The sequence below is a fragment of the Alligator mississippiensis genome, chromosome 4, assembly GCF_030867095.1.
Source record: "Alligator mississippiensis isolate rAllMis1 chromosome 4, rAllMis1, whole genome shotgun sequence".
Classification (NCBI taxonomy): Eukaryota; Metazoa; Chordata; order Crocodylia; family Alligatoridae; genus Alligator; species Alligator mississippiensis.
The window spans coordinates 106,789,761-106,811,840 of NC_081827.1; the positions used below are offsets into that span (position 1 = coordinate 106,789,761).

At 43.0% G+C, this 22,080-nt stretch overlaps 1 protein-coding gene across 1 annotated transcript in view; it reads left to right on the plus strand.

Annotated features, from left to right (window-relative positions):
* Positions 1–22,080, plus strand: part of LOC102563069 (tyrosine 3-monooxygenase) — a 44,438-nt gene that overhangs the window by 1,078 nt on the left and 21,280 nt on the right. The window contains exons 2-7 of the mRNA XM_006278391.4: positions 133–307; positions 3,483–3,571; positions 7,324–7,391; positions 9,779–9,829; positions 18,449–18,594; positions 21,933–22,068. Coding sequence (XP_006278453.2) covers positions 133–307; positions 3,483–3,571; positions 7,324–7,391; positions 9,779–9,829; positions 18,449–18,594; positions 21,933–22,068 — 665 coding nt within the window. The remainder of the gene's footprint in view (positions 1–132; positions 308–3,482; positions 3,572–7,323; positions 7,392–9,778; positions 9,830–18,448; positions 18,595–21,932; positions 22,069–22,080) is intronic.

Genomic DNA, 22,080 nt, shown 5'->3' on the forward strand with positions numbered 1-22,080 from the left:
TCTTTTTAAAAATGTGTTCTTGTTCAAGCTTTAGTCTGTCATCTTTAAGAAGACATATTACAGTTGTAGTTAAGGTTAACTGTTTTTCAGTGATTTGAGATATCTTGCTATGTAGACATTTATCTTTTGCAGGCTTTTGAAACCAAAATTCATCACCTTGAAAGCAGACAGGCCAAAATGTCCACAAACACAGTTGATGATCTTGAATTTTTTGTCAAATGTGAAGTTCATAATTCTGATGCCAGTGCTCTTATAAACTCCTTAAAGAGAGTGGCGGAGGATGTGAAAGCTCACAGAGAAGACAAAGGTGTGTGATATATGGAGCCTGTGCCTTAATGTCTTTTATGTCTGAATGCATTTGAGTTATTAGATCCACAGCTTTCAAGTTGCATATGACATGCGTGGCCCTTTCTTGTCCTGCAAAATGATGTGGTTGAGCATATCCCCCACACTGGGACTCATCACAGAGGTCAGTTTTCCTGAATCACACTGCTGGATTGGGCTCAAACTATGATTTTTTTCTTCATGAATTTTCTGAACCTACATGATTATGAAAAAAATGCACCTAGGTCTCTGCATTAATTGTAATCAATATTTCATATTCTCCAGGACAGCTGCATTATATCTCTGTATTACCTTATGATATATTTAAAAATATATATTTGATAGAAATAGGCAAAACATTCTGGTACACAGGTGGTCTGTAAAAAAGACAGCAGTACCAATAATAATCCTAATACACAGGTGTATTCTTTTCCATGTATGTTTTTAAAAGAAATAACATTCCTGTTGGAATGTTACTGTTTTCTCTCAAGAAAACACAGCATCCTTATCCAGTCTGAAATTAATAGCAGAGAGAGATCTAAACACCCTTTGCCAAATATCAGTGGTTCAGAACACTGTGGTATATTACATTTTCATTGATGGTGAATTATTTCTGATCATAAACTCAAGAAATGATAGAAAATAAGGGTGTTTGTGCTTCGTGAATATGTGTCAGTCTCATTTCTATTCATTCAAACTCCACACTTAATCAGGCATGAATAGAGATGGACCTAGATCCAAGTGTAAAGGACTTTAAGGAGCCCATTTAGTAAAAGCCTTAAGCACCTGTTTAGGTTTAAAGCTAGAGTTGGGTTTCAGTAAAACTAATGGATTCTGCTTGCTGAATTGGGACCTTACTGAGGTGAACATGCACAGTAAGCATTAGGTTGTACACAATAAAACCTGCTTTCGTGACTATCACATAAGAGAGAAAATAACTCTGCAAATGGGCACTGTCTTAAGTGAGAATTTTATTGGAAGGGATGAATATGGGAGGGAAGTAAGTGGTGAAAATAATACAATTTTTCCAGGATTCCACCTTGTACTACTGCTGCTATAGGGCACGTCCAGACAAGTGTGCATGTGCAGGGGTGTGCATTTGCTGTGGCACAAATAGCAACAGCACATATTTGTGCAGCTGCTTTGTGCCCCAGTGCATGCCCCTGCAGGCGTGCTCTGGTGCATGCCAAATTGTCCTGGGTGGTATAGGGAAGGCTGCCTTACCTGGGGTCCTGGGGCTTCCTGGGACAGCAGCAGCAGCACTAACCTGGCTGCACAGAGTCTGGCAGACAGCCAGAGTGTAGTTTTGACTGGCCAGGCTTTGTTTCTGGTGGCACACACTGCTGCCATGTGCACTATGCCACTTTTTTGTGGATTTTTTGTTTTTTTGTTATACTGGGATCTCCTGGTGGCAGATTTTGGCACCGTGCTGAAAATTAGCAGCATCGTGAATGGGTACATGTGTGCCGCATGCAGTTTACGGCACCTCAAACAGCTTTGAGGTGCTGTAAACTGCACATGAACACGCATCTGGATGTGCCCATAATAGTGTTTTAGTGGGTATTCTAAGTCCTTAATTTAATAGTATTTTGAGCTCTCTAATTCAGGAAAGCATTGGGGCTCATACTTGCTTCACCTGAAAATGTGATGACGTGTTATACTAAAGTAGGACTTTGGTCAGTAGCTGGTGTGGAAAAACTTGTCAGGAATCAATTTTAAGCAAGGATTTAAAGGGGGCAAAGGTGGTTGCTTGGTGAGCAGGGGTAAGGAAGAGGTTACAGAAAGTAAGGGATTGAGAATAGAGTAATGGCACAAACAGGGCAGTCAAGGAGGAAGCTTGGGTGGAGAGTAAGAAGTCAGTGGGGTAGGAAAGAATGAGAGCAGAGATGTAGCAGAATTGGGCAGAGCATTGAATACAAAGGGACTGAACCTGAAGTAAAAGGTGAATGAATATCTATAAGCAGACTGGAAGAGAGATGTGACTTGGACAGACATGAGAAAGAAAGGGGGTGGGGGGTGGGTTGCAGCCCAATTTTGAAAGCAAAAGGGGGACAGAACTTTCCTTTTGTCTTGAACCATAATTTCCTATTTTTCAGATATCCAGTCAATCTTTAATGCAGCCACTTTTTTTTTGTGGGGACAGTTATTTGTGGATGCCATGAGGGACTTAGAGTTCAACGCTGCAATGTTCTGAACTCACTGGTCCTGACCTGAAAGCTCATGCTTTCCTACTGAAGGCAATAGGAAGACCTACTTTTTCAAAAATAAATAAGTTCATGAGAGTTTGCAGGAGAGGGGTCTCAGCAACCTTCACTGCATATAATTACATCTAATTATGTGCTCCCACATTTTACAAGCAAAGATGGAGAGTGTTTGTTAAGTCTGCACTAAACATGAAGCTTGCTGACTTGCAAAAAAATGGCACCACTTCCAAAACAAGTTTCCAGCTGACTATGACCATGGTTTGCCACGGTCAGGAATGCTGAGTTATACCTCAGGATTTGGGTGACTGGGAAAGTTATACTAACTTTGCCTTTTTTTCAAATGCTATTCAGTACATCATTCGTAAAAGTTGGCTCAACTGCCTTGAGCTGGGAGTTGGACTAGGTGACCTCACAAGGTCCCTTCCAGCCCAGACTTTTCTCTGATTATATGAAATGTCAGGGTTGACGTTAGAGCCAAATGAATTATTTTTCAAGATTGTTCATTCTGCAGGTTTGAGAATAGAGGTGCAACTATTTGCAGATTCAGGCTGAATTTGATTCATAGCTTGAGCCAAAAAGGGGAGTGGGAAGGAGGGATGAAAAGAACAGAAAACTCAAAATAGTTGGTTTTAACATCTTTTAAATAAAATGTTTCAATGTTTCTGTAAAAAAACCCCCATATTTTGGGGCTCTGGTTTACTTGTCTTTTGCTTGTTTTCTCTTTGTTTCATTGAGCATATTGAAACATTTTTCATTTTAGGTCAACACCCTGAATCCCTTTTCTCAATTCTTCATTTGGGTTTGAAAAATGAAAATCAATCATTCATACGTCTTTTGTTTAGCCTACATTCCTTGTACAAAGTAGAGGTTTTCATTTTCATTGGCTGTCTTTTCTGTTGCTTCCCACACTTGGGGTTTACTTGTATAACACAAATGTAACATTTTCTTAATCAGTCCCATGGTTTCCAAAGAAGATACGAGACCTGGACCAGTGCCACCATTTGATCACCAAGTATGAACCTGATTTGGATCATGGCCATCCTGTAAGTTTGAGGTTGTCCTTAGTTTACTTTTGAGACTGTTTCAATGGGGGACTTATTTCTGCTACCCAATGGACAAACTGTATCAAGAATTCCTTTTAAAGATAGTTTCAGCAACACAAAAGAGCATGACAAAAAGTTGTTCATATTTATGACTCTCAAATAAGGTTGGACTGAAGCTTGGTTGAAGATTTAGAATGGTTTTTATTAGATCTAGATGATTTGTCTGTTCCTTATTTAGATGCTTTAATTATAATCAGAACCTTTTGTAAGCTTGTAAAATCATAACACTGAAGTTGTCTGCTACCAAAGGGGTAGATAGGCTGCATAACTAGTTTCTTTGCCAGCATGTTTTCCCTGAGTGGTATTCATATCACTGTAGTTTTACTCTGCTCCAGAAAATCCCTATATTCTACCAGGTTAGAACTTCTTTTATGACTCTCTGCATCTCTTCCTAATAGAAGCAATCCAAATTATTCCCAAGTTGTCTGTCTCTAGCAGTGGTTTTCAACCTTTTTTCATTAGCAAACCCCTAAAAAAATACAAATGGAAGTGCAGACCCCTTTGATTGATCTTAGTCATCTTTTGCAGACCCCTTAGACAGAGTCTGTGGACCCCCAATGGTCTGTGAACCATGTTTTGAAAACCACTTGTCAATAGCAATTTCTGCAAAATAACTACCCAGCTATGGGTTTCTTGGGGGTCATATTCTTTCCTCTGGTTGTGCTAATGGCAGGAAGACTGGGAGCCTATTGAGCTCGGTAGAGGATACAGATCAACCTGGGAATACAGGCTCTGTGGCATATACTCACATAGCAAAATTACACATGTTCTTTGGAGCAAATGTACAGATATGAAATACTTCCCTTGGAGACATGTGCGTGACTCCCATTGCCTACAGTATTATTATGATATTTACTGTGGAAATAATGTGCATAAACATAAGGGGAAAGTTTGGATTTTGGTATGGAAAATGGTTCCAATAAAAGTTGAATATTTTAGAGTAATAAATATTTGTATGGTGTTGCCAATCAACCCTGCTTTATGAGTGTTATGCTAATAATATGGTGCCAGATTCCAGCTATTATTTTTATTATATCAAGAGTGATGGAAAATTCAAAGAGATTTGATTCTATGGCTGGATCCAAATATGCAGGCACTTGTGGTTTGTGGCACCACAAATGTCTTTGCAGTGCCACAAACAACATATATTGCATGTTAATCTGTGCATGGCACTGCTAATTTGCGGCACCAGGGCAAATTTGCTACTAGGATTTCCCAGTAGCAAAAAAACCCAACACCCCCCCGCACCGCCCTCCCCCCTCAAAAAACCCCCAAACAAAACCAAAAAAACCCCAAACCTGAAAAAAGCAGTGCAAACCATGGTAAAGTGGCATGTGCTGGAACAAACATAAAGACAGGGAAACAGGCAATCTAGGGCTGCCTGCTTCCCCAACTCCATGAGCTGCAGAGCCCTTATGCTGAGGCACCCTGCACCCCAGCATAGGCAACTGGTAGGGGGTGCATGGGGGTACACGTGCCTTCCCAATGGGGCCAGTGCCCACCTGACATCCAAAACTGATGCTGTTGGTAGGGCATCAACCCCTCCCCCCCTGGATGAGCTGTGCACCTCCATCCCGTGTCCCATCCTGGCCCGGCTGGGCAGCACCTATCCCTGCCCCAGATCCACTCCCTCCTTCACCACAGGGGCCTCGATCTGCTCCCTCCCCAGGCCCCTTCCCCCACAACAGACTTACCAGCTGAACACTGCTCTCCAGGCTGCCGGGCTGCATAGCCACAATCAAATTGGTATCAGCTGATATGACTCGTTAATAATCGGCCATTGGTATTGGCCCAAAAAATCTTTCTCAGTGCAACCCTAATTTGTGTTGCTGCAAAGGCATGTCCCTGCTACTGTGGACCCAGCCTATGTGTCTATTCATATTTATTTAATAATTAGAAGGACCTGTCTGGAAGCTGAATTTCTAGTAAACCAGGAGGAAAAGAATACCCAACTTGAAGTAGTAACCATCCTTTTGTACAGCTATTACTGGAGCCATTTTTAATACAGCATGGTTAAAACAGCTAACAGGAAAATCAATCGAGTGAGTCTATTTTCTAGGCCTCCTACTGAAATGATGTCTTTCATTTCACTTGCATTTGAAATTGCCACTTTGTATAATGCTCTCTGCCTATACCTTTATAGAAGGGGATGTCATGAGTCAATGCCATAGGCAAGCTGACTACTTGCAACTGGCCCCAGCTACCTCAGTGAGCCTGGCTGCCAATGGCCTACTGAAGGGGATTGGCAATGTATGGCCTATGGGCTAGATCTGACCCTTAAATAGCCCGGATCCATCCCTGGCAGCTCAAAGAATCGGCAGCAGGCTCTAGCTGCAGCAGCAGAAGAGGCCTCCTTGGGGTCCCACTGCCTGCTGTGTTCAGTTTATCTCTCTGCTGCAGCAAGGGAAGCTTCTCCAGGGTCCTAGGCCCTACCTTTTTTCTATCTGTTACATTCACAGCATCTGCTAATTGTCAGGAGCGGCAGGGTGTGGCCCGCAGTGGGGACTGCAAAAGGGTGCCAGCACCTGACCTACCTATTTCCAGTTTGTCCCAGCTGCCTGCATGGGCATGGCTGGCTGCTTGTAAGCAGCAGCTCTTTCAAGGCCTAGTGCTGACCCCTGCTTCCTGACCCGAGTGTAAATCTTTTGTTTCTGGCTCATAACCTTATGACTCTGATTTGGCCTTTATTTCCCAATCTTGCCTCCTCCTGACTCTCTAATGTCAAGCCCTGGGTGCTCATGTCCTGCATGGACCCCTGACCTTACGCTATTTCCTTTGTAGTCATAGGTCCAATATCAGAAGCGTTTTGCAGATGCAACTTAGTGTAAAGTTTGGCTTACTCTGAATAATATTCCCAGCAGCGTAGGGATGCAGCTAGGTTCCCAGGGCACAGGGGAAGCAGTGACTTCTGATTGCCACTGCAATCAAAACTGCAATCAGGCAGCTGCCAGAAGCAGCTCTTTTTTCATCCTCTCTTCCCCACAGTGATGCCTGGAGTAGTTGCCCCTTTTGGTCACTATGGTTCTGCATAGTCTCATGCTTCATTACCACAAAGAGAAGGCAATAAAAGAAGCAACGGAAATTCTTGCCAGTTAATTTTGAATTCACCAGATTACTTTATTACTCTGTCAGCAGATTACTCTATTTTCTCACGTACCATTCACCCCACATGAGACATACATCTGGTTTTGGGAAGGCTCAATGAAGAAAAAAATATTTTCCCAGAATCTTGCTTGACATAGCATAGGCTCACCAAGGCTAAATGCTGGCTGCATGCAGGAGAGACAAAGTCCCATCCTCAAGATCACTCACCCTTCCTTACAGCTCTTTAGCTAAGGGTTTAAACCTGTTGCGGCCACTGCTCAGCCCAAAGCTGCTGCTAATTCAGCAATAGCTGTGGCGGGGTTAAATCTTTAGCTGTGGAGCTCTAAGGAATGGGTGAATGATACTGAGGATGGGTCTCTGACCCTACTGCAGGCAGCTGAGAAGGGAGCACAGGCCGTAGCAGCCATTCCAGCATTCCCATGCCTCCATTCCAAAAATGAATTCAGCTTCCTTGTTTATAACACACCCCAACTTTTCCTGGCTAACTTTTTGGGGAAAAGGATATGTGGTATGCAAGTAAATGTGGTAATTCATGCCAAAATATTTGTCTTTCTGTAAGTATTCTTCTGAATTATCTCACAATTTAGGGATACACAGATCCAGAATACAGGAAACGGAGGGCCTTCTTTACAGACCTTGCCTTCAGCTACAGAGAGTAAGTACAAGACTTGTAGGAATTGTAAGCCACTTTCAGAATTTGTATGCTCTTATGTAAAGTGGTCTATATTTTTTTCACGTGAAGCAGCTACTTGATGTGGCCTAATTTTTGCCCAATACATCCATAGGCTATGTACACATGTCCAGTTTCTACCAGGGGATCACTGTTTTCCTGGTAGAAACCAGAAGTGTATAGATGTTCACGCTTTTTCTCCTGGAGCAAAAATGGCCACTCTGGCCAGAAAGTCAAGTCAGAAATTGCTCCTGAGAGTGTCTCTTGGGAGACTGACCTTCTTTACAATTTCCCTTAGCTCTACTCCTCCTGGGACCAGGATTTTTCCAGGGGGGAGCAGGAGGAGTGGAGGCAAATGAGGCTCTTGTGCCTTCCTGAGACCAGATTCTAGAGAAGACATGGGGAGACAGCTTCTCCCATCTCTCCAACATACTGCCAGAGTTCCCAGTTTGAGAAGAAGGCAGGGGCTTTGGTGAACTGCTCCTTCTGCTCAGCTGCTGGGCTCTGGGAGCCAAAAGCAGTGCAAACCCCTGCTTGCTTCTTATACTGGAGTTCCTGAAGTGACAAGCAGGCTGCAGGATTGTCCCTTCTGCTTCCCTCCCTTCCTGGACTAGTCTGGGAGGGGCAGGGAGCTTCAGACAATAGTCCCTGCCTCTTTGCCAAACCGGGCAGTCCTCAGTTTGAGAAGAGGTCAGGGGTTTTGCCTACTCCAGCGGGCCTCCCATTGCTACTCTCACCACCCAGATAGGAGGCACAGGTGGCAAGAAGAAGCTAGCTGGTGGGGTCAGGAAGATACTTGGGATGGCTTTTTCTGGGCCCAGGTCTTACATGCCAGCTTTCAAATTGCCACCCCCACGGCCCAGCTAGATAGCATGGGCAGCAAGGGGAAGCTGGTGGGGTGAGGAACCAGGTTTGGGGAGGCTCCCCCCAGGGCAGTGGAGAGCACCTGCCCACTCCTCATGCTGGAGTGCCCAGAATGAGAAGCAGGCCAGGGGCTTTTCTCAACTACTCTGTCCACTTAGCTCCCAGTACCCCAGAGCCAAGCAGAAGGTGCAGCATGGTGAAATCCCTGCCTGCTTCTCAAACTGGGGTCCCTGGTGTAAGAAGTGAGTGCTGCTCCTGTCCTGCCAGGAACAGAAGGACAGGAGCAGCCCACAGTTTTCCCAGACTGGTATCGACCCAATCCAGAGAAGGTGCAAGGAGCAGAGGAGAGGGGGTGGCTACGGACTGCTTCCTTTTCCAGAATCATTTGTAGTAGTGAAAATTTTCCACCACTAGAAAGGAGCATTTGTACGCTGCCTATGGTGCCATCTGTTGTAGCATTGGGTTAAGTGCTAAGAACTGCATCCTATATGCCAGGGTTGTCAAACTTGGTTGGGCCCCTAGGCTGGATCTGGACCCTGGGGCTCCTTGTGGGCCAAGTCTGGATCCCTTTCCCCCACCACTCGGTGGTGGATAAGGAAGCAGAGGCAGTGTTGACATGGATGATATTTCATGTATTTGACACAGCTGCTACATGCAGGAGGCACCTTTCAGAACTCAGGGACAGTGATTTTAGCATGCAGCTGCTGGGTTGCACGTGTGTCTTCCTGAGCTCTGCATCTTGTCCAGCAAAAATTGTCTTTCTTTATGGCTCTTCATGTCAATTATGGTATAAGAATGAGCTTCTGTTTAGGGCCTGGTAGGTGCTTTATCTAGTCTATCATAGATTGTACATGTCTAGCAGAAAGTAGGAGAACACTGAAAAATGGAAAGACTTGTTTTCTAACGAACAACTGACATCTTCTTGCCATTCTGTGTAGAAATACAATAGAGAGAAAAACATACACACTAGAGTCTGCAGGTTTCCTCGAGAACACTGCAAACCATTCTGCCTTCTAGTAAGGGGAATTTGCAAGATGTGTAAGCTAAATTATTTTTCTTTTGAATGTTGGGCCCAAACACTGATGTTAATGTTGATAACACATAATATACCTGTGCACATATTTAAGATTCTTTCTCCTGGGATGATGCTATATGGATCAGTTGTTTTGATCTCCATTTCAGCTTCTGGCCAACCACATTATACTCAGTTTAATGGTTGATGTACCACCAGCTGGGGGCAGGGAGTGGGGAAGTGCAATACAGCATGGTCTCTGGTATCTTCCAAGCAATCCTCCTTTTTTATACAGTATTCTCCATCTCAGAATTGAGTGGAGGTTCTGACCTATGGTTCATAAAACCCCTTGGGAGCTCCTACAGAAAAGCTGTAGATTACACATCTTTTTTTTAAATTCTTGTATTACTGATGTATATATAGGAAATGATTCTTGAACACAAAGCTTCAAATTGCCTTTAGAAAAGATATTTATATTTTCTCTCTCTCTTGAAAGGGGAGACCCTTTGCCTCGAGTTGAATACTCTGCACAAGAAACTGCTACTTGGTGAGTGTATTGTTATACTCTACGAAGTGACTAACCATAAAGCAATTTCATGACATCTCAGTGGAATTTTTGGCAGCACAGGATGACCACTCCATTTTCAAACCATAGCTAAGCATCTCTATTTTTAACCAGTGTCTTAATCTCCCTTCATGTTACTCATTTTGTAAAGCAGTGTCCTACCAATGAAAGCAAAACTCCTGCCAATGCGAATTGAAATCATGTTCTTGGCCTGAGGGGACCAGAGACTCCTAACTCTAATTTCAAGTCGCAGCAAGTAGTGATAAAGCATCAAAGGTTCAGAGCATGAACACCTACAGGAGGGCCATAAGGTGATTTTTCTATTAGCTTTCTGCCTTCCCTCAAAATCCCAAAGGTGCCAGATGCTGGTGTGTCCACAGTAGGACTTTGAACTCCTCATGCTTAAAGAAATGTGGATCTAGGAGTTGGTTCCTAATGAAAATAGGAGTCTGATAGCATCTGTTTTGGCCTCTGCCTGAGATAGATACTGGACAAGATGAACAACTGGTTCACTGTTATGACTGATTGTGTTCTTTTGGGATAGACTAAGGGGAATAAAAGAAGGAAAGGAGGAAAAATAATCTACTGAAAGAAAACAAGTGAATATTAAGCAAAGAAAATTGAAAAGATAAATACAGACTATCCAAAAAAGAGAAAAGATGAGGTAGGAAAGTCAGGTGTGTATATATAAATAAATTAGAGTTGATACGTGGAAGTGTTCTTCATAGATACAGTTTCTGAGATAGATGAGCATAGAGATAGCAGTCCCTTGCATGAATCTCACATTTTTATGGGATGAGGGCTATTTCTATCCTAAATCATAGAAAAATAAGGCTGAAAAGGACCTTCAGAGGTCATGTAGTCCAATCCCCCAATCAGAGACTAGATTATCCCTATTCAAACCATCCATTGTCTAATTTATTAATAAAACTACACAATCAACCCTGACACACACCCTTGGCATAACATCCTAACCTGCTTCCTTCTGTCTTAAAAATGTTTCTTGTTTTTCAGTTGAATCACTCCTTGAATAAATGTGGTCTTACCTTACAATACAAAAAGGTTCATGACCTCACATGTAATTCTGGGCCAATCACACTTAAAGTCCATTGCTTTTTATACAAGTGCAGCACATCTTTACTAGGGTCTGTCCTTCCTGTGCCTATATCCCTTCTAAAAAGCAAACCCCAGTGTGGATACACACACCTGAAGTTTTGGAACAAAAATTAGTCAATCCATTGATTCAGCCTAGAAGATGGTTGTTTCAATCAGAAGTGGGTAAAGGTTAAGGTAGAAAAGATAAATGTTTAGTTCTCATCCACATATTTTTCTTTTCTTCTAGCTAGCTTCGAAAAATCACGTATATAGCAATTGCCATTATCATAAAAGGTATTTTTCTATTACAATAAGGTCTAGATGTCCCAGTTAGGACCAAGGCCCCAGTGAACTACATGTCACATGAATACACAATTAGAAACAGTCTGTTCCACAAAGAGTTTACAATCTAAAGTGAAAAGATGGCCAAAAACATAGAGAAAAGATAGTGGCGTAACTGAGGGAGGGGATGGGAGACCAGGGCAGTAGGCCTGGGCAGTGCCTGTGGGATAGGGGAGGCACAAAAATAGCCCCAAGAGCAGCTGATGCTACCCCTACTACACCTCTGACAAAAGACAGAAGGGGAACTTGAGAGCAGGGAATAGAGAGCGAGAGATTAAGTAACTTGCTCAAGATCACATGGACAAGAAAGGACATGTTCTGAGTTCCCTGCTAATGGTTCAGAAGGAAGGCTATCCTTCCTCTCCCTAGGATTTTCTTTGAATAAAATGAACTCTCCCTTATGAACTGGAAGAGGTGCAGACACTATTTATATAAGAACAATGCATCCCACTCGTGCAAATCTCAATATTCTTTCAAAAGCTCAAGTGTTGGGTTTTTGAGCATTCTTGAATAATTATAACATGAGTGTTAGTATCATGTGCATAAACTGCTTCTGCCAGCCAACAATATTGGTATGGGAGGGTGTGTAGGAAGGTTGCGTTGAAGAAAATTTAATTTTGTGTTCTTTCCTGTTTTTCCCTTTTGTTGCCAGTTTCCATCATTGCAGTTATTCTCCATCTAGAACTATCCCCAGTGTGGTGAATGGGATAGGCCTTTAGAGGGATATCTGTCTGTCTCCTTAGTCCAGTCAGCCCCAGCAACCTAGGTGACTAGTTGTGTAAATCGATTCATGAAATTAGATCTCTCAGTTGTTATCATTGCTCCCTATGGCTGTGCCCTGAGGCTGACTACATTACAGCACAACTTAATATGAATACATCAAAGCCAAAGAAGAAATTTGTAATGTGCCATAAATTCCCTTGACATTAGATCTGAAGAGCTGTTGGATTCCTTTAGTTTGTAGCAATACGTCTATAAAAATGAAACATTAATCAAACACAGCAATCTGTGTTTCCAAAAACAGAGGACAGATGATCCATGTCTCTGTTCTCAGGCAGGCAAAATTATTGTAGAGCCATAAACTGAGTAGTCATAAGAGCAAGTTGGGGGGTGGCACAATAGGTAAAAGTTGTGACAGGACAAGGAAGATTGAAGGACAAAAACACTGGGACACATTTATCATGTGACAACAGTTAGGTCTGACAGTCACTTTCTTCTGACAAAAAAGGGGAAAATTATTCCTCTCGGTTTCGTTTTGGCCTAGAATCATAGAAAATTAGGGTTGGAAGGGACCTCAGGTGGTCATCTAAACTAACCCCCTGCTCAAAGCAGGAACAGCCCCAAGTAGATCTTGATCATCCCAGGCAAAGCTTTATCTAGCTGGGTCTTAAACAATCTTTGAGGACGGAGCTTTCACCACCTCTCTGGGTAACCTGTTCTAGTATTTTACTATCCTCCTAGTGAGAAAATTCTCCTTAATATCGAACCTAAACTTCCCTTTCTGGAACTTGAAACCATTGTTCCTTGTTCTGTCATCTGCCACCACTGAGAACAGTCTAGCTCCATCCTATTTTGAACCCCACTTCAGGTAGCTGAAGTCTGCTATTAGATCCCCTCTTAGTCTTCTCTAGGCTAAATAAGCCCAATTCCCTCAGTATGTCCTCATATACCATGTGCCCCAGCCCCTCATTATTTTTGTTGCCCTCCACTGGACTCTCTCCAATTTGTCCACATCCTTTCTGTAGTGGGGGGCCCAAAACTGAACACAGTTCCACAGTTTTCCAGATGTGGTATCACCAGTGCTGAATAGAAGGGAAGAATCACTTCCCTGAACCTACTGGCAACACTACTACCAATGCAGCCCAGTATGCCGTTAGCTTTCTTGGCAACAAGGGCATGCTTTTGGCTCATATTCAGCTTATTGTCCACCTTAACCCACAGGTTTTTTTCTGCAGAGCTGCTGCCCAGCCAGTCAGCCCTCAGCCTGTACTGGTGCATGGGATTGTTTTGTCCTAAGTGCAGGACTTTGCACTTGTCCTTGGTGAATCTCATCAAATTTCTTTTGGCTCAATCCTCCAATTAGTCTGGGTCACTCTGAATCCTAGCCCTACCCTCTAACATATCTACTACTCCCCCCAGCTTGGTGTCATCTGCAAACTTGCTGGGGGTGCACTCTGTGCCATCCTCCAGGTCTTTGATGGAGATATTGAACAAAACAGGTCCCAGGAACAACCCTTGGGGGACTCCACTTGATACTGGCTGCCAACTAGACATCGAGTCACTAACCTTAACCCTAACCCTAACCCTTACCCTCTGAGCCCAATGCTTCAGCTAGCTTTCTATCCACCTTACAGTCCATTCATCCAGCCCATACTTTCTTAGCTTGTCTGCAAGAATGCTGTGGGAAACTGTATCAAAAGCCTGGCTAAAATCAAGGAATACTATATCCACTGGTCTGTCTGCATCCACAGAGGCAGTCACCTCATCATAAAAGGCAACCAGGTTGGTCAGGCATGACTTGCCCTTGGTGAATCCATGCTGACTGTTCCTAATCACTTTCTCCTCCCAGTTCTTAGAAATGGCTTTCTTGAGGATCTGCTCCAGGATTTTTCCTGGAACTTGGATGAGGCTGACTGGTCTGTAGTTCCTTGGATCCTCCTTTTTCCATTTCTTAAATATGGGTACTATGTTTGCTTTTTTCCAGTCATCCGGGATCTCTCCTGATCACCATGAGTTTTCAAAGATGATATCCAATGGCTCTGCAATCACATCAGCCAACTCCCTCAGCACCCTCAGGTGCATCCCATCTGGCCCTATCAGCTTGTATATGTCCATTTTTTTAAGTAGTCCCTAACCTGTTTATTTGCCACTGTTGGCTGCTCACCTCCTTCCCAAACTGCGCTGCCTGGTGCAGTAGTCTGGGAGCTGACCTTGCCTGTGAAGACTGAGGTGAAAAAGGTATTGAGCACTTCAGCCTTTTCTGCATCCTCTGTCACAAGGTTGCCTCCCCCATTCAGTAATGGACCCACACTTTCCCTGATCCTCCTCTTGTTACTGACACATCTGTAGAAAACTTTCTTGTTATCCTTCACATTCCTTGCTAGCTGCAACTCCAATTCACTTTGGCCTTCTTGACTTCATCCCTGCATACCCAAGCAGTGCTGTTATATTCTTCCCTAGTTATTTGTCCAAGTTTCCACTTCTTAGAAGCTTCCTTTTTGTAATTTAGTTTACTGAAGAGTTCCCTGGTAAATTAAGGTAGTCTTCTGACATACTTGCTAATCTTCCTGCACATCAGGATGGTTTGTTATTGAACTCTCTTCTTTAAAGTACAGCCAGCTCTCCTGGACTCTTCTCCCCCTCAGACTGGCTTCCCAGGGGATCCTGCCCATGAGTTCCCTGAGCGAGTCAAAGTCTACTTTTCTGAATCACAGGGTCCCTACTCTGCTGCTCTCCATCCTTCCTTTCCTGAATTCTGTCATCTTGTGGTCACTGCTGCCCAAGTTGCCATCCACTACTACATTCCCCACTAATTCATCCCTGTTTGTGAGCAGCAGGTCAAGAAGAGCATGGCCCCTTGTTGGATGCTCTAGCACTTGCACAAGGAAGTTGTCCCCAACACTCTTCAAAAGCTTCCTGGATTGCCTGTGCACTGCTGTATTGCTCTCCCAACAGATGTCAGGGTGATTGAAGTCCCCCATTAGACCCAGGGCTTGTGACTGGGAAACTTCTGCTAGCTGTTTGAAGAAAGTCTCATCCACCACTTCCTCCTGGTCTGGTGATCTGCAGCAGACCCCCACCATGACATCACCCTTGTTGCTCTCCCCTTTGATCCTTATCCATAAACTTTTAACAGACCTATCTCCAGTTTCAACCTGGAGCTCTGAGCAATCATACAGCTCTTTTACATACAGCCCAACCCCACTTCCACTTCTCCTGCCCGTCCATCCTGAACAGTTTGTACTCATCCATGACAGTGCTCCAGTCATGCGAGCTACCCCACCAAGTCTGTTATTCCAATCATGGCATAGTGCCATGATTGTGCGAGGACTTCCAATTCCTCCTGCTTGTTTCACAGGTTCCATGCATTTGTGTACAGACACCTAAGGTAATAAGCTGATTTGCCGTGATTTCTCAGAAAGTATCCTTATTGCTTTCTCCTGCTTGCTCTTCCTCTAGGTCCATTTCCCTGCTTACCACAGGGCTTTGGTCTTCATCACCTAGCAAACCTCATTTAAAGCCCTCCCCACTAGGTTAGCAAGCCTGTCAATCTGCTAAAGCACCCACCTGCCTAGTTTTGTGCCATTTTTTTTTAACAGACACAGCACATCTCACTGTTAGCAACATTTGGCTTGAAGTTCAGTTTGAGAACTCCAGATTGACTCATATATGTTTAAAAAGATTATTTCCTTTGAAAGTGCTGTCAACTTTACCCTCTTTGTCCTCAAAAAGAACCTGAACCCAACCCATTGAAGTTCAAGGCAACCATATAAATGATTTGCAAGGGACTTCATCCGTAGCTTTCTTAGGTAGGTTTACCTCCATGTTCTGAATGCATTTAATGTAAGGGAACTACGAGAAGGAAATAATTTGCCCTGCAATATTTAACATTTCTAATGTTCAGGGTTTTATCTGTATATAGTTCTTTCAGCAACTAAAAATGTGAAGCTTAAAGCAATAAAAAAAGTCTTCAGTTGTCAAAAAAATCAGTTGTTTTAAAAATATGGCTTTCAGGATTTTTTTTAAACATAATCCTGAAATGTTAGCAATGTTTTTATAGTACAGTCACACTTCAAAGTGAAAAAAGCATGTCTAAATTCTTCAAGCACATCTAGATAAGGGCAGTGTGGAGAGCAATCATGGGTTTACTCCTGCATTGGTTTACATCCTGTCAGTCCCATTACAATCAAGGCTGTCCTGTGCGAAGTAGGTCATGGCAACATCTGGTCTCTTGTTCTCTTGAACTTTTTTTAACTGCTCTATGGAGATGGTCCAGGGTCAGACAGCTTTTGAAATACTGACAATAGCCACTGCCTCAGTCTGTTTCTTAAAAAAAACAAAAAACCCAAAACAAAACAACCCCCGCCCCTCAAAAAAACCTCTTTTTTTGCTCTCGTTTTTGGTCAGTTACACCCACGTTAACCTAAGAAATGTGTATGATGGAGAGACAACCATTACCAGATACTGGCTATCACCTCCATAGCAACAATAGCAGCAAAAAGAAATACAATACAAAAACAAGAAAAGGTCATTTTCTTTAGTTAGCATTTCCAAGAGTGATCTCAATTTTCATAAAACAATGTTTATAAATTTGTTAGACCCCTAGAGCCGTGTGTGAACAAAAATAACCATTTCTATCAGGTTCACTGCCATCATGATATTGCTTGCTTGTTTTGCAATGGCTAAATATATTATCTTAAGATTGAAGTATTTAAAATAAAATAAAACACAAGAGATGGGTCCAAAACCACAGCCCTAAATCCAAGCACCACTGAATTTTGGAAAATTTAAGAAGCTGGACGCACATTTTGGAACCTTCCCTTTCTTTACAAACCCCTAAAGAAGGTACATCCAAGCCTCATGGCCCATTGGATTAGTGTGGTCAAGGCACACTAGTTTCTCCACTGATAGCACACAAAGGCGTGACATGGGTAGCATCACTTATGACCACCTTTGATTCCCCAGCCTTAATGACTAGGATTCAGGTAGGGGCAGCCTTTGACGTAAGGCTAGAGTAGGACTTGCAGTCAAGTTTCTGGAGCTGTAGCATTTAATGTAGCTCTGCTACCACATCCTTCTGAACTCTTCCAGAATTTGGAACGTGTTTCAAATCTGTGGTCCGTGCTCTGCACTCCGAGGTGCACTGATGGAAATTTATGCCTTACAGAAACTGATTCAGAAAAAAACTTAAGTTTGTGCTTCACTTTAACTACATGCTGTAGTACTTTTCTGAGTCAGGTCCAGATGCCCTTTATAGTTAATGAGGTTCTGCAAAGGCATATTGGATTTGGTAGGACAGATCCCATCTATTGGGGAAAAACCAACCTGCAGCATTCACCCACTCTTTAGCACCATTTATTGTTGTAACCCTGGGCGCAACGCTACCTGTGCCTTCACCTGAATAGTGGGATCCTGGGGTACCCGGTAGCCCTGCCCAGCTCCCTAGGTAGCTGCTGCAGGGTCCCCGAGCAGAGAGACTCCCCTTACTATCAAATGACCTTGCAAACAGTTATAAAACTATTTACAGGATTTAATTATTTACAAGGTAACATATAACCAATGCAATAGAACAAATGTTACACCACATGACCTGGTGATGGTGGCTTAGGGGTTAATGCTTCTTGGATACACTTTACACTAGGGGAAAATATACAAACTACCCACAATAAATAGGGAACCAATACATAAATACATTGATACTCCAACTAATAAACCATCAAGAACTTATTTACACAGTCTATAACTTGTACACTATGTACTGAGGACCCTGTGTGCACTGCTCCTGGCTGGGTGTCTCAGGGAGCAGGACTGCATCTGTGCCCTGGCACAGGATCTGTGGGTGGTCCCTGGTGCTGGCGTCCCTCCCACGAGCTCCAGGGGTCTCCATGCAGCAGGTGGTGGTTCCTCCCCTGAGGTCCCTGAAAAAGAGCTTATTTCTGCCCAGCCCCCTTCCCTGGCACAGCAGGGAGCAGTATCTGGGCTGTAGGTTGTAACAGTTTCCCCTGCCCAGCACAGCCTCACAGCACCTGGCAAATGCAGCCCTTCCCTGGGCTCTGCCTGCCCCCAGGCTTCTGGTGCCTGGAGCAGTCCCTGCCCCTCTAGTCCAGGGCTCCCTCCAGCACCTGAGCCTGCCCCTCCCTGGGGCTTTCTCATTCACAGGGGAAAAACCAGGGCAGCCTTCAGCCTCTACCCCTGGTCCTGCATCCCCCTCCCTTGCTGTGCTCACCCAGCCACTGTCTCTTTGCACTCTGTCCCTCTGCAGGGCAGCCCTTCCTATTCCTTTAGGTGTGTCCATTTTTAATGCTGCTACATTAAGACAGCTTTGTGTTTTAGACAATGTCTCTGCTTTAGCTGCTTGAATATCTCTGGTTTAGAAGCCATGGGGAAGTGGTTCTGCTCTGGTGAGGTGAGGAGGTCACCAACGTACAGCTATTACTCTTTCAGGAGAGAAGTCTACAGAAAGCTGAGCAGCCTCTACCCTACCCATGCCTGTAAACAATACCTGGATGCCTTTCAGCAGCTGGAGAAATACTGTGGCTACCAAGAAGACAGCATACCTCAACTGCAGGATGTCTCCAGATTTTTAAAAGGCAAGGCATTGTGGAACATGGTATTTCAAAGTTCCTTGTATCCCCCTTTTGGAATCTCAAATGGTGTGTAATGGTCAGGGATCCTGGTTTTCTCTGATTAAAAAAAAATCCCCAGTTTTCAGATTATAAAAAGTAAACCAAAATCCACATTTTCCTCTCACGCTCTCACACACACAGACACAGACACACAGATACAGACACACACACACACACACACACACACACACACACACACACACACACACTCTCTGTCTCTCACTTTTCTGTGATTAAAATGAAACACCACTAATATATATGTATGTATGTATGTCTCCCTGTATATTAGTGGTGTTTCATTTTAATCACAGAAAATTTTTTATTTTTATCCACCTTGGTATACAACTGATCTGAGTCGTCTTCATCTGCCACCTAATTTCAAAGAGAATGGCATAAGTGGAAAAACAAAGACAGTATAAAGGCATTTTGGTATGCACAATTTTTACTGGTAATGCTAGATTTAACTGTCTGGGTTATCTACATTTTCTATAGGCTGTGATTCTAAATTTTTGTCTGGTCTATTGTACAGATGTATTTGGTTGAAAATGTTATAAAATTGTGAATCAAAAAATTCATCACATATCTGTCCAGGGGAGAACGCAAGTGTTCCACACAACAGGTTTATTTGTGGCTGCACACATCTCAGACTAGAAAAAGGTACTTTTGGTTAGTTGAACTGATGCCTATTAATATCTCTTTGTCACCAATGATTCAATCTAAAATTAAACTTTCCTAATCACAGTTCTTTTAGGGTATTATGATAGATGAGATTACTGTCAGAACTCCTCGGAACAAACTCACCCAGAAACATACAAACTGAAGTAAATTACACCAGGATCAGGAGCAGATAGATGTGCTGGTGTAGAATAGCAGTGTATAGTAAGCAGCTATTACTGCATCTTGCCATTAGATAGTAAAGCTGTAAGTTTGCCTTTAGCAAATGGCTGGCTTGAAGCTGACAGAAAACAACAAAGCCAGTATAACTTACACTAGTAGAACATTATCCTTGGTTATTTCAGGGGAAACTTTACTGGCTTAAGTAAAATTATCCCAGTTTAGCAAGTCTGTGTCCATCTATCACTGATGGTATCCTGGTAAATGTGTTGCTTCTCCAAGCTCAAAGTGAGTCTACAAGTATTCTAAAAGGTCTGCAAAAACTTCAGTAGTTAGTCCCATGTCACTGAGCCACCTTATAAGACAGGAATACTTCTTATTTATTGGTATGTGGGATAAAATTCTGGCCCTGCTGAAGTCATCCTGATTTTCACCCTTCCTCATTGTAGTCAGGGTTTTGCCCCATATACCTTAACTTAGGAGTCAATTGTGCCTTGTAGTCACCTGCCTTTGTTATGGGTACTACAGAACTGCACTGCCTCAGAGAAACATCTCCAGGAATTCCCTAGCATGCAGTAGGGGCAGGCCAGCCACTACATCTAGTGTGTTTCTCCCAGGCTTGGTTGGCACCACGTGGACCTGACATTATGTGTACTAAAGTCCCAGTGCAAACCCTGGCCTAAGTCCTATTACCAGTCTATAATGCCTACAGTTACAAAAAAATTGCCTATATTTGACTATTTTCTAGCATATATTATTATAATATTATGTGCTTTTTATATAATAAACTATAGGGGTACAGAAAGGGAGCATATTGGAAGGGGGGGGGGGAGGGTACTAATGCCATCCCAACAAGTCAAGTAACCTTCATCACTTCTAATAACAAGTAATGCAGGATTTTTCTGTTGAGTTTTTCACATTGCCTTTAAGGTGAGTTGCACTACCATAGCATTCTATAACTAGCAGTTTGGAGTGGTTAGGATGTAAATTGAAATTAATATTACAAAATAAGCATTATGCAATCATAAGGGGGTTAATCACATGACATCTAAATATGGTAAATGGTTTTCCAAAGGGTTAAATATATATCCCCAAGGAGTTATTCCTTTCTAGAAAAGATATTTGGACTTAAGAATTTTGCTCCACAGCTGGAAAAAATTACAGCCAAAGGACTCAAAGGAGGGTCATGCTGTAATAGTCAGGCCTTTATAAAATTTTTCTTAGGCCAAAAGTTAAACCTCATTTTGTATAGGCTCCCTTAGGTTAACATTCAAGGCCTTCCCTCTGAGACTGACTCCAGAGGGCTTTTGAACTGTTAGACCAGTCACTCCACACATGCAGTTCTTTAGCACTCATTTTTCTTATGCAGTATTGAGATGAATGTACAGCTTTAGCACATCTTCTCCCTCCACCAATGCCTTGTCTACCTACTTTAAGAACATTTGCAAGGCCACTTTGCCAGCAGGAGCTGCTGACTCACTGGGCCAGATTCATAAAAGAATTTGTTAAAGCAACATCAAACCTCCCCAGATTTATTCAAATGCTTTTAGACTTTTGAAATGTTAGATTATGTGCATTGGTGGAGCACAAACTGCACCTTCTTAGAGACGGCTCAGAAAAGACCATGAAGCATGGATATCTCTCTAAAGATCATGTCTTGCTTGCTTCCCCTTTGGTGCTGGAATGGACAAGTAGTAATTAAAGCACCACTACGTCTTCTGCATCAGTGTTCCCATGCTTAAAAATGGCGGCAGGGGCGCTTGAACTAACACTTTAATTCAACTTCCCCCACCACTATTTTTAAGATCAGGGATGCTGATACACAAGATGCATGAGGCTGCTGAAGCATGCTCCAGCAGACTTGATTTATCGAGTCTGCTCCGATGCACTGGAATTCCAGCACATTGAAGCAGTCTCTGTGGTCGTGTGTGGGTGCCCTGCATTTTGAGGTTCTAGGAAATGTGCATTAGCTTTTATTAATGCACATTAACTAAAGAGCACTATTTTAAGTGATGCTTAATATGCATTAGCCTATTTTAATGCACATTAACTAAACAGCACAGTTTGGCTAATGCACATTAAAGCGCATGTGTACACATGCTCCCTCTTGTCCTTCACACTTCTCTGTTGTATTTGGCCTGTTGAGTCATAGAAATTAGAGGTAACAAAACAGCCATGCTTCTTTAAACCCGAACACAACACTATTCTAACAAGGTTACACTATTTCCAGTTTCACAACTAGAACATGCAGAGATAACTTGGGATGTCTGCATTTACTGCCCTGCAATATATAGATAGATAGAACAGAGATGCTGTACCAGAAGTGACAGAAATACCTACAGTAGATAGATGTTCTCATTACCCACAGGTACAAGAATGTGCTAGGAATAAGTCCAAACTCCTTGGTTGGTGTCATGCTGTCATGTAATTAACACTAGAATTTCCTGCTGTGTTGCTGTCCTTTGCAGAAAGAACAGGTTTTCAGCTGAGACCAGCTGCAGGACTACTGTCTTCTCGTGACTTCCTTGCCAGCCTGGCATTTCGTGTCTTCCAGAGCACACAGTATATAAGGCATTCCTCCTCCCCTATGCATTCCCCAGAGCCGTAAGTAGGATG